The sequence below is a fragment of the Octodon degus genome, unplaced genomic scaffold, assembly GCF_000260255.1.
Source record: "Octodon degus isolate 3935 unplaced genomic scaffold, OctDeg1.0 scaffold00060, whole genome shotgun sequence".
Classification (NCBI taxonomy): domain Eukaryota; kingdom Metazoa; phylum Chordata; class Mammalia; order Rodentia; family Octodontidae; genus Octodon; species Octodon degus.
Genome location: NW_004524636.1, coordinates 3374767 through 3386483, shown reverse-complemented (window position 1 = coordinate 3386483; position 11717 = coordinate 3374767). Strand labels below are relative to the sequence as shown.

Here is an 11717-nt window from a genome sequence, read left to right as displayed (position 1 = left end):
AAAAAAAGGATGCTGGGGGCTGGCAGTATAGCTCAGTGGACTGAGCACCTGCTTAGGCAAGCACGTGGACCGGGGTTCAATCTCAGATACTGTATGCTGTGCCGGCCCTGCCCCTGGGTGCCCTGAGCCAGCGATTGAGTTGGGGCATGGTGGCACACACCTGTAATCCCAGTGCTGGGGAGGCTGAAAACAGGAGGATCACTATGATTTTTAATCGTAAATAAAAGGATGATGGGCATATGGCTCAGTGTAAAGGCTCTGAGTTCAATCCTCAATATCACAAAAAACAGCAACACAAAACAAAACATGGACATGACATCTTTAAACTCGTTTATTTTCTTTCTCTTTTCAGAACAATTTTCCTAGTATTACTATTTTCTCAATATGCCAGAAATGTTAAATTTCCTCTCCCGATTTATAAATCCAAGAAAGGATGGACTGCATATAAGTTACAGCTTTTCAAAATGTTCCCTGTAAGTAGTCGACTTTTCTCTTGCCATATTGCCACCATTTCATTTTAAGATGCTTGCATGTGTGAGATGTTCCCATAAAGGGAAGGGTAAGCATACCCTTTCAAGCTGACTGCATGGAGACCTCTGGGTGCTGGTGACTGTCCCACTCACCCTACAGCTTAGGCTGTACGAAGTTCTAATCCCAACATGGGAGACATTTTTGTAGCAGTGTCAATGGAGGACAGTGACCTCCAATCTTGTGACTAAGATTCGATGCTGTGTAGCATCTGTAGATGTGATGCGCATTCTGATTTACTCAGCAGACTCAGTAAGGGCCAGGTAAACGGGTGCTGCTCATGTGGGTAGGGGATAGCTGCAGTTCTGGCACTAGAGACTAAGTGTAATGGTCACGCCACGCCAAAGGAAAGGTGTGTTTGCCCAACTCCTGGCAGTTCTGCTGGCCCGACAGAGCCTCTCTCCTTGACTTCCCCAGATCATCCTGGCCATCCTTGTGTCCTGGCTGCTCTGCTTCATCTTCACGGTGACCGATGTCTTCCCTCCTGACAGCACCAAGTACGGCTTCTATGCTCGCACAGATGCCAGGCAGGGTGTGCTGCTGGTCGCCCCTTGGTTTAAGGTTCCCTACCCATGTAAGTATCCCCATAGCCAGAGACGTTGGGAGTCTGCAGTCCCAACTTAGAGGGGTTGGAAGCAGGCAGAAAACTGTATGGCCTGAAGAGCCTTTATTCCAGAATGTCTTGTCACATGAGGATTGGGTGACCTTGTCCCCTGTGGGCAGTCAGCACTGGGAGCCAGCCAGCCCCCTTCTCAGATTAACAACTTGGCTCTTAGCGATCTTGGCTAGGCTTTAGCCCTCTTGGCCAGCTTTTGAGGGCAGCTGCAGAGAAAGGCAGGTATGGAGCTGCTTGGTACCAGAGCAGCCAAATGGGAAGGCTGAATGGGATAGGCCTCGAGATTAGCAAGCCAGCCGCTCAAGCATGATGGAATTTACATAATCTTTTAATGGGTGGCTCTAATCTTTTTAATTTGGTCACAGCTGCAGGGGTAAACTGATACAGCCTGCCGGAAGATGGGTCTTAAGTTATAATTCACCTGTTGGGGATGGCATGGGGCAGAGAATATGATCTCTAGGTATCATGTGCAGTCACATGCAGTGTGATCCTGGATCTTAGACCTGGAAGTACCTCGTGTGAGCACATGTTTGATTGTTCTACCATGAAGACTCTGTCCCTGAGATTTGGGTTGTTAGAGTAAAGCCCACACTTAGTCAGGCTGAGCCAATTTATTCCCCTGTCGACCTGTTTTGTTTTCATATTTTGTAATGACATGGAGAAGAAGCAAGGAAAGCCAGACCTATTAAGGTTGGAGGAGATGACTCCAAGCATGCTGAATGACGAACGTGCTGGCAGATGTCCCATTTGTTCTTGCAACATTCACAAAAGCTTTATGAAATTTAATGTTTCTAAAATAACACTCTGATCAGATCACATGGGGCCTAAGTGTGTATTTATACGCGCCTATCCCATTCCCACAAAGAATGAGCCTGGTTCACAAGCAGGTCTCTAATCCAAGATGAAATGAGATTAAAATCTCTTGGTGAGCCAGTCAGGAGATGACGCAGGAGGGCTGGGGTGGGGGGCAGCCTCCCTAGCACCTGGCGCGGGCAGCTGCCAAGGTGCGTGCCCGCAGGAGCACGGCAGGGCAAGATGGGGTCACTCAGTGAGTCAAAATAGGCTCCTCTTCAGCACAGCCCTCGGGTGGGTGCTGGTGCATGACCTGAGCTGGCGGGTGGGAAGCCACCTCTCGCAGCCTCAGCGAGTGTATGCACTGCGGTTTGGATCAATCAGAGCCAAGGTTTAGACCTTAAGCACCATGGCGCCCAGCCTTTGGCATAGTAAGAACCACCTGGGCTGCCATTAAATGTACAGATTTCTGGCCCACAATGTCGGCAGTGCCAAAGTTGGGGGGGAAATCTGGTGTAGAATAGCAAAGCAAATTGGAGAGATAAAGTAACAGTTTTATCTTAAAAGACAGAGGCTGAAGGAGAAAGAGGAAACAGGGAAAGTACAAGCTTAAATGCTAGCATGGATGAAATAAAGATTTTAGCAATCAGATTTAAGGACTTCAGCTAAAAAGGGGAAAACAAGAAGGCAGTCAGCGTAAAGAGGCTGACAAATTAGAATCCACTGTCTGAAAATAGTATCCCTGTTCCAGAAAAACTTGGGACCAGGAGTGTTTTGGATTTCAAAATGCTTTATTCCATTTGTTTTGGGGATTTTGGAATATTTGCATATACATAATGAAATGTCCTGGGGAAAGAACCTAATGGGCTATACAGGAAGTTCATTTTCATTTATGTTTCATGTACACCTAACTCACAACAGCCGGAAGATAGGTTTTACACAGTACTTTTAGTCCACCTGTGTTTTGACTAGTGTATCACATGGGGTGAGGTGTGGAATTTTCCACTTGTGTGGTATCAAGTTGATGCTCAGAAAGTAGCAGATTTGAGCCAGGCTTGTTGACAGATGCTTGTAATCCTAGCTACCTGGGAAGCTGAAGCAGGGGGATTGGAAGTTTGGGGCCACCCTGGGCAAGACCCTGTTTGGTGGGGTTTTTTGTTTGTTTGTTTTGTTTTCTTAGGACAGGGTTTCACTAGGAAGTGAGGGCTGACCTTGAACTCACGGCTATCTTCCTCAGCCTCCTGAGCCCTGGGATTATAAGCATACACTGCTATGCCCAGCCATGATACGTATTTTTTAAGAAAAATGTCTGATGAAAAATTAGGCCAATCCAGACAATCAAAATGAAACTACAATGGGACTTTGCTTTCTAAAACAGAGCTATTACCATTTTATAACATGGTTTGTGGTTTACTTTTTTTGAAAGTACCCGTCACATGGCAAAGGATTGTCTGTATCTTTTTTTTTTTTTTTTTTTTGCGGAACTGGGGATTGAACTCAGGCCCTTGTGCTTGCCAGGCAAGCACTTATTCTACTGAGCCATCTCCCTGGCCCCGATTGTCTGTATCTTCACACACTACTGTTTGTTCAGTTGGTGCCTTCCTGTGGGCAAATTCCCTGTTATTTTGTACTGTGCTCTTTGCAGCAGTGCATAGACCAACTCATGCGCGTTCTGCCTTTACCACAGCAGAGTTAAATCACAGTTTAGCAAACACTGAGTGTGATTTCAAAGCAAGAAGAGAAGTACATATCTCTTCTGGTCAAGGGATGTCTTCCTTTTTGATTTTTTGAGACAGTCTCCATACTTCAGGTTGGCCTCAAACTCATGGTGATACTCCTGCCTCAGCCTCTGGAGTGCTGGGATTAGAGGTGTGCAGCACCACACCTGGCAGGGGATATCTTTTTAAAAATAAGACAGCATAGACCAGTAGGATCTGACTTTCCTGAGCAGCTGGTACATTAATGATTAAGTTGTTTTGTTTTAAGACAGGGTCTTACCATATAGTTCAGACTGGTCTTGAACTCATATAGTCCAGGCTGGCTTTGAATTCATTGTGACTCTCCAGCCTCAGCTGGGGCACCACCATGCCCCAGCAGTGATTAAGATTTAAAATTACTGGAGTGAGTTTGGAATTTAAGTGGCTCTTGCAGAGTCCCCTGAGCCCCTGTAACTTTTGCCTGGTCCCCAGGAGAGTGTACGCCTCTCATGGTTGTCTTCTTCTGTCCTCAGTTCAGTGGGGGCTGCCCACCGTCTCTGCAGCCGGCGTCATCGGCATGCTCAGCGCTGTTGTGGCCAGCATCATCGAGTCCATTGGTGACTACTACGCCTGCGCCAGACTCTCCTGTGCCCCGCCGCCTCCCATTCACGCAATAAACAGGTATGGCCGGAGCAGGCTTAGTTATATAGACATCCTCCTGGGAAGAACCAAGACTCCATGCAGTCGAACAGTGAGACTGTTGGAGTCTCGGGCTAAGTCACTGCCCTCATTTGCTGTCATTTTCCTCACCTCTAACAGAAGATACTTTCCCTCCTCCCCTCAGTGACAAGCAGGGGAGTCTCTGTGAGTCTACTTTAAACCCTGAAATTTAGCAGGGTATGGTCATACACGCCTATAATCCCAGCACTCAGGAGGCAAGGCAGGAAGATCACTGTGAGTTTGAGGCCAGCTTGGGCTACATAATGAAACCCTGTCTCAGAAAGAAAAAAAAAAAACCTGAAACTCACCATAGCAAATGCCAGCATTGCCCTTACTCTGGCTTTGTGTCATTTTCATATATGTCTACTTTGATTTTCTTTTTTTTCCCAGCTGTTTTTGCTTCTACATATAAGCTCAAATTTTACTCTCTTGGGAGTAGAACAAGCTTTTCATTGTTTCTGAGTTGGAAAATTCTGTTTGCACCATTCTTTCCTGGCTTCCACAGCTGGACAGACGGAAGGTGAATGGAGGCACCCTTCTTGCATCCATAGTAACAGCCTGATGAGCAGACAGTACTGTTCCAGGTGTGCTAGGTGCACTCCAACTGCTCTTAAGGCAGGTTGTGTGCACGCTGTGCAGTTACTAGTTACTAGTCATAGGACTGGGACAGGAAGAGAAGAGATTTGCAGGGTCTGGAGATTTCTGAGCTGTGAGGCTTATGCCCACAGAACTCCTGGTCTTCAGCTTTTGGAAATCAGTAGAAAATTGACCCGGAGGCTGCACCGAAAAGATTCGGCCCCAGTTCCCAGCTGTCAGCTGCTGCTGCTCCAAAAAGGATTGTTTGGAGCGGATCAGCACGTGGTTTCTTAGCATGACTCATACGGGTTCTGTCTGAATATTTTTAGTTCTGGTTTTTTGTATCTCTTTTGAATGGAACTGTTGCATATGATGAAACTACTCATACTTTTAAAAGTTTCAGTGTTTATAAGATTATAAGATACTTTCTTCTGAATGAAATTGTACAATAGAAGAACCAAATAGTATGTCTTAACTTCACTGGACAACTCTTCATCAAATGGCTTTATTACACGGCCAGTCCTTCATTTTCATTTGAAAATATTTCAGAGCACTTTGTCTGGCGTAGAATTTAGAGAGGCACTTCTTAAAATTCATGACCAAGAGGGACCCCATAGGAACGCAGACTGGGTGTCCACAGCTTGGGCCTGCAACTCTGCATTTCTCCGCTCCCCAGGAGGAACAGGAGTGCAGCTGGGGGCCACACTCACGGGCTGCAAACGTTCAGAACTTGTTTCAGTGTTCCCCCACTGAGTGACTGTTTCTCTTGCTCCATCTCTTTATGTTGTAGGGGAATTTTTGTGGAGGGCCTCTCCTGTGTTCTCGATGGCGTATTTGGTACTGGGAATGGCTCTACTTCATCTAGCCCCAACATTGGCGTCTTGGGAATCACAAAGGTACAGATATTTTTCTCATTAACATGGCCATTCCATTTGGAATTCTGAGGTCATCTTCTCCCCTCCCCTTGTTTCCCTTTGGTGAGTTTTGGGGATGCCTTTTGGAAACGTCTGTCCCTTGCCAGCCTGGGGAGGGCGACACTCAGGTGCTGTCTTTTTTTTTTAATTTTTATTATGTGTGTGTGTGTGTCTTTCCTTTATGCAGCTGCAAACGCCTATTCAGTCCCACCTGTGCAGGCTCAGGGTGCAGTAGTTGGGGGTACATCAGTGAAAAATGGGAGCTTGTGTGCCAGCAAGGAGAGGCATTCAGTAGTCAGCATAGCAGGTCAGTGGATGACGTTGAACCCAGGAGAGAGGATGCCCGAAACAAGGGGCCTCCGGGTGATGAGGGGCCAGCAGAGGATGACTCAGTGTTAAGCTGGCCAACCAGACCTCGCTGGAAGGATAGCGGAAGGGAGCTACAGATAACAGTCCAAGAACATCTGGGCAGGGGTGTGGCCATGGCAGGCCGCTGACCTGGACGTGGAAGTCAGCTGGGAGGCCAGTGGGGCAGAGGGCACAGAAAGGAGCAGTGAGGCCAGCAGGTAATCCAGACGGCATGGAAGTGGGTGCTGCAGGGAGCAACTTGAGCTGACTGATGTGTCAGAGTCACTTTAGCTGCTGTGGTGAGAGTAGTCGGAGGTGGGTAGAAGCAGGAGACAGTTGGGAGCCGTTAGGAGTTCTGGATGAGAGATGATTCCCCTTGTGGCAGAAATAGTCATCTCGTATTAAAGAGATGGTGCAATTTTCCAACCTCCCAGGCAGAATCCTCTTTCTAGGGGATGTGGTGTTCCACGAGGCTTCAGGTTGAGCAGGACCTGGTCCTCCTGTTTGCCCCATCCACTCTCCACTGTACCCAGACACAGACTTATAAACCTGGGGCTACTCTACTCCCGAACTATTTCCACAAGAAGAAGCCTGCCCCCCCACACCAGCCTTTCCCTTTTTTTTTTTTTTTTTTGCGGAACCAGGAATTGAACTCAGGCCCTTGTGCTTGCCATGGAAGCTCTTGTTCCATTGAGCCATCTCCCTGGACCCTAGCCTTTCACCTTTATTACTGTCACGTAATTATATCCCAGTTGCTGCAGGATAGAGAGTGCTGCCTGCAGGATGTTGAGGAATGTGGCTTGACCCCTAGCCACTGAAGATTATGCAAACAGAGACTGTTAGAACTGGTTCCCCATCTTTGGTTACCTCATGAGTCATGGTTTTCCTCACCTGGGAACTTGGGGGTGAACCTGCAAGCCTTTCAGACCTGTCTGACCTCTGTAAGATTAGGTGGGGATGGGGTGGATTTCCAAAGAAGCCTTCCCCCAGCTCTACACAAGATCCTATAATCAAGTAAAAAGAAACCAAATATGATTCCTCTTTATTACAAACACAGGTAAGAAGGAGCCGTGTACCAGGTTGTGTGCCTGTCTTGTTGGGCTCCCCCAGTTGCCAGGCCTGCCCAGGGCTCAGCGTCATGTTGTCCCAGTGGCCCCATCTGTTGCCGGAAGCTCCCAGGGCATGGCATGGGAGGGAGGGAGGGCCCCCTGGTGGCCACTTCCTCCAGCACAATTCCTCTGGTTGGGTTGCTGCCTGTGCTGAAGAGAGGTATGAGCCTTTCTCCTTAGCCAGCTGGCAGCCCTGACCCTGTAGGTATATAAGGGGGGTTCGAAGATCAGATAGTTTTAAAACTGTTGTAGATGTTGGTGGAGGACTCATGGAAAAGTTATTTAATAAGCTAGTTCCCTTCTGTACCTTTTTTGTTTTTGGTCCGGGAGGTTAAATTTAGGACCTTGTGCTTGCCAGGCAGGCACTTAGGCCACTGAGCTATCTCTCTGACCCCCTCTACCTTTTTAACACATGTGGTGTAACTTAACCAGGATCATAAAAAGGAAATAAGAAATCTACGATATGACTGAAGTGGTTTGGAGAAATAATTATCTTTATGAAACTTTGAACGGCTCTAGTCTGTTCTGAAAAGACAGTTTGCCAAAACTTTTGTTTTGTTTTTTAAAGACACAGGATCTCAGTGCGCTAGTCTGGCTTTGAACACACGGTGAAGCTGAGGCTAGCCTAGAGCTCTCAGTGATCCTCCTGCCTCAGCCTCCTGAGTACTGGGATCACAGATGTGCACCATGGTGCCTGGCATGCCAACACTCTTTAATGAGCTAATTGATGTTGTCCCAGAGCCCTTTGGGCCCAGCAGTGGAGCTGCTCCCCCAGGCACAAGTGGCATCCCCTGCATGGTAGAGTGTCAGCCCTGAAATCAGGTTTGCACCACTCTGAATCACAAGACTTGATCCATGAGAGAAGGGATTGGGTCTGTGAATGTCTGCCTCAGCATGGGCCATGAGACTGGCTGCAGAGATGTCTGTGTGGCCTAGTCCCGCGGGCTGTGGGAGGATCCTGTCAAGCAGGAAGTGGCCAGGACTCTGCGCTGAGTTCTGCCCCTCATCTAGTGAGAGACTAGACAAGCCACTGCTCTGAAGTCCCTGGATCGAGAGCCATGTTTTGCAGTATGGTAGTCAGTACCCACATGAAACTGAAGTTTGAGTATGTTAGAAACTCACTTCCCTAGTGAGAGCAGCCCCATTTCCAAGGCCAGTGGTCCGAGTGGCTCAGTGGCTGCCTGTGGACAGCATAGCAGGAAGGACTTTTCCCATTGTTGAAGAGAGCTCTGCTGGCTGCTGCTGCTCAGAGCCATTGAGCCAGACTCCCAGGTGTATTAGAGGAAGGCTCTGTGTCCCTGCAGAGGGTATGCCTCACTGCCAGCAGTTCCGCATCCAGCTGTTACATTCTGCACGTACCCAGAGATGCAGAATGCGACTCCTCTGCTGAGTGGGCAGCACAGCATGGTAGGAAGGGGCTGGTCTTGGATTTCAGCCATCTCTAGCACTGTACCTTAACATAGGCCTGGACAGCTTACGTTGCCTTTCTGGTCACCAGGGTGTAGTCAATAAAAGGTAGCTTGCGCATGTTGCAGCCAGTTACTTAATGAAAAGCCCTCGGCCTCTTGATGCAGCTGGTCCATAGTAAGCTGTAGGTGTGGGCTTTGTTCTTGGAGCTGGTTGGCCCTTGGCTTGATTCGAGGGAGAGTGAACCCTTCTCCCTGTAGTATCTTGGGTGGTATCTGTAACGGTCATGGCTCTGTTCTGCATCCCACATTGCTGTAAACTTGGGAAGTCAGCAAGGAAGGGTTTGGTCTCTGACAGTCCTATAGGCAGAGCCTTCTCAGTTCAGGAGGGGCTACACATGAGGCTGCCAGGAGTGCAGGAGGGGTGAAGGCACAGAGGGCCTGTGTGCCTGCTTGGAGGGCCGTGCCACTGCTGTTCAGCTAAGAGCACAGCGAGGCACTCAGGTAGGGTCACTGAACAGAGGAGTGGCTTACTTGCTGCTTGGTTTTGATAGTGACAAAGGCAGATCCATGTTCGCCTAAGCTATGGCGTCCCTCCCACCTCCTGCCTGCAGAAGTTGCCCAGTCAGCATGCAGGCTGCTCTACTGGTCCCGGCCCTCCCTCCCATGATCTCTCTCCTCTGTGCCTCACTCCAGTGCCCCTTCCCTGCTCAGATTCTCTCCTCCCTGCAGCCACACTCCCACCCAGTGGGACAGTACAGTTATTTGACCCCAGAATTTAGACTTATCTGTGTACCTTCCTGTCTGGTCTAACACATGCTGGTCACATAGTAGCTCTTCATAGATGCCTGCTGAAAAATGATCCATCTGTGAATGAAAGGCGTCCTTGCTGCACTTCTGCAGCCAAGCCTGTCAGTGTTGCTCAGCTCATCTGTTGGCATGGTCTTCCCTCTTCTTGCCCACCCTGTGTGCTATATGGAGGGGCTGAGTCGCCACAGCTCCAGCTGGACAGGCTCTCTTCATCAGATAGTAGAGCTTAGGCTCTGATGCTTCTCTGGCTGGCTCCAGGGAGAAGCTTTTGGGTCTGAAGGGCAGCACTGCCCAGAGCTCTGCAATGGGGGAACAAGAACACTAGACCTCCAGTGAAGGAAGAACTAATTTTAAATTTTGTTTCATTTCGGTTTGTTTAAGTAGCCATATTCTCACTATAAGTAAAGCCCTGAATACCCTCAGGGTTTACTCCATGGGAGACACCAAAGTGTAGGGCCAACAGTGCCATGCCCTTGATTCAGGTTAGTTCCACCTCTCTATCTGGGTGACACCAGGGGAGGTGGAACCTTCTAGAAAGTAGAGATCAGGTTTATCAGGTAAGTCCCGGCATGCCTGGGACCCAGACACAGATGAAGGAATGTGTTGGCAGGTGTGGCTTGTTGAGAAAAAACCAGAGATGGAGATTTGCTTTCCTACATGCCAGGGAAATTAAGCCAAGAACTCACACACACACGTCAGTGTGGTAGAAGAGTTACTCATGGTGGTAGAAGGTACAGTGGTGGAGAAAGGGCCAGTGCTCACCACGCAGTCAGACCCCTTCAGGCACATGCCATCACTCTGTTAAGCAGAACAGAACACATGGTAGGTGAGGATCCTGAGAGCCAGCAAGGATGCATATCCACAGGAGGTCCAGGTGGACTCGTTCTGCCCTCTGGGCCCTCATCCATGGCAGCTGTCTTGGCAGGATGTGTGTGTGAAGAGAGGGGGTTCCAGGACGTGGGGTAGGGGTTGTCTCACTGGGCAGGGGCACAGGAGTTGAGGCTAATGTGTTCCTGGTAGCTGACTTGGGAAAGGTAGTATGAGGGACCCAGCAGAGAAGCAGGCCTAGTATATGCCTGGCACCACCTGGGGCTAGGGAAGCAGCTGCTCCCTGACCCCCCAAGGTCACCTACCCAGTGAGGACAGTAGAGTGAGCCTCAGAGAGGACCATGGGTGGCGCAAGTGCTCCTTGGCAGTTGCAGGCATCATTAACGAGCATCCTGTCCCTGAGGGTTGAGGAGCTGATCTAGGTAATGCCTGAGGACAGACTTTACCTGGGGAGGCCAGGATGGCCGTGGGTGCTGCTGGAGCAGGGACTGAGCGTCTGCCCTCTGATGTACCCACAGGTGGGCAGCCGCCGGGTGATCCAGTACGGCGCAGCACTCATGCTTGGCCTGGGCATGATCGGCAAGTTCAGTGCCCTCTTCGCATCCCTGCCTGACCCGGTGCTTGGAGCCCTCTTCTGCACGCTGTTTGGTAATCCCAGCTCCATCCCTCCAGCTCCTGTCCTCACACTACTAGCTCTCAGCAGGGCTCTTGGGACCTTTGTGGACTCCCTTCAGTAAAAGCGAAGCAATATCAGTAAATTTCTGTTTTAAAACAAAGTTAAATCTTAAAAAAAAAAGTCCTACATTTTTTTAGTTGAATTTATGTTAAAAGGTAGATCCAGCAGTATGAAAATTAATATTAAATCTAGCCTCAGAGGAATTTCTCATTGTTTTAATTGAAATACATTCCCTATGAATAGGCAGTTTTACAACTGACCGTTTCTACAGCAGTACTCTGGATTTGGTGGCTGCACCACTAAGTTATAGTAACTGGGGACAGGGGTCTGATTTCTGGGTGAGCTCCCGGTTTAATCAGCATTGCACAGGGAGAGGCCCTCATCCTAGGCCCTGGGATCTGAGTCTGTGTTTCTCCTGCAGGAATGATCACCGCAGTCGGCCTGTCCAACCTGCAGTTCATTGACTTGAATTCTTCCCGGAACCTTTTTGTGCTTGGATTTTCCATCTTCTTTGGGCTTGTCCTTCCCAGTTACCTCAGACAGAACCCTCTGGTCACAGGTAGGTAGAAGAGACATCGAGCCTCCACAGGCAGGAATGGTGAACCCTCCTGTGTGTCTCTTCAGGTCACCCTCTGTGGAGTCCCCCTCTCATGTTAGCCAGAACACACCTGACATGGAAGCCAAGTCCTCTCCCCCA

General features: G+C 49.0%; 1 protein-coding gene across 3 annotated transcripts in view; it reads left to right on the top strand.

Moving 5' to 3' along the window:
• The window catches only part of Slc23a2 (solute carrier family 23 member 2), a 127979-nt gene that overhangs the window by 108357 nt on the left and 7905 nt on the right, over nucleotides 1-11717 (top strand). For all 3 annotated transcript variants that reach the window (XM_023718563.1, XM_023718564.1, XM_004634277.2), the window contains exons 9-14: nucleotides 353-473; nucleotides 946-1102; nucleotides 4167-4314; nucleotides 5720-5825; nucleotides 10863-10992; nucleotides 11442-11579. In XM_023718563.1, coding sequence (XP_023574331.1) covers nucleotides 353-473; nucleotides 946-1102; nucleotides 4167-4314; nucleotides 5720-5825; nucleotides 10863-10992; nucleotides 11442-11579 — 800 coding nt within the window. The remainder of the gene's footprint in view (nucleotides 1-352; nucleotides 474-945; nucleotides 1103-4166; nucleotides 4315-5719; nucleotides 5826-10862; nucleotides 10993-11441; nucleotides 11580-11717) is intronic.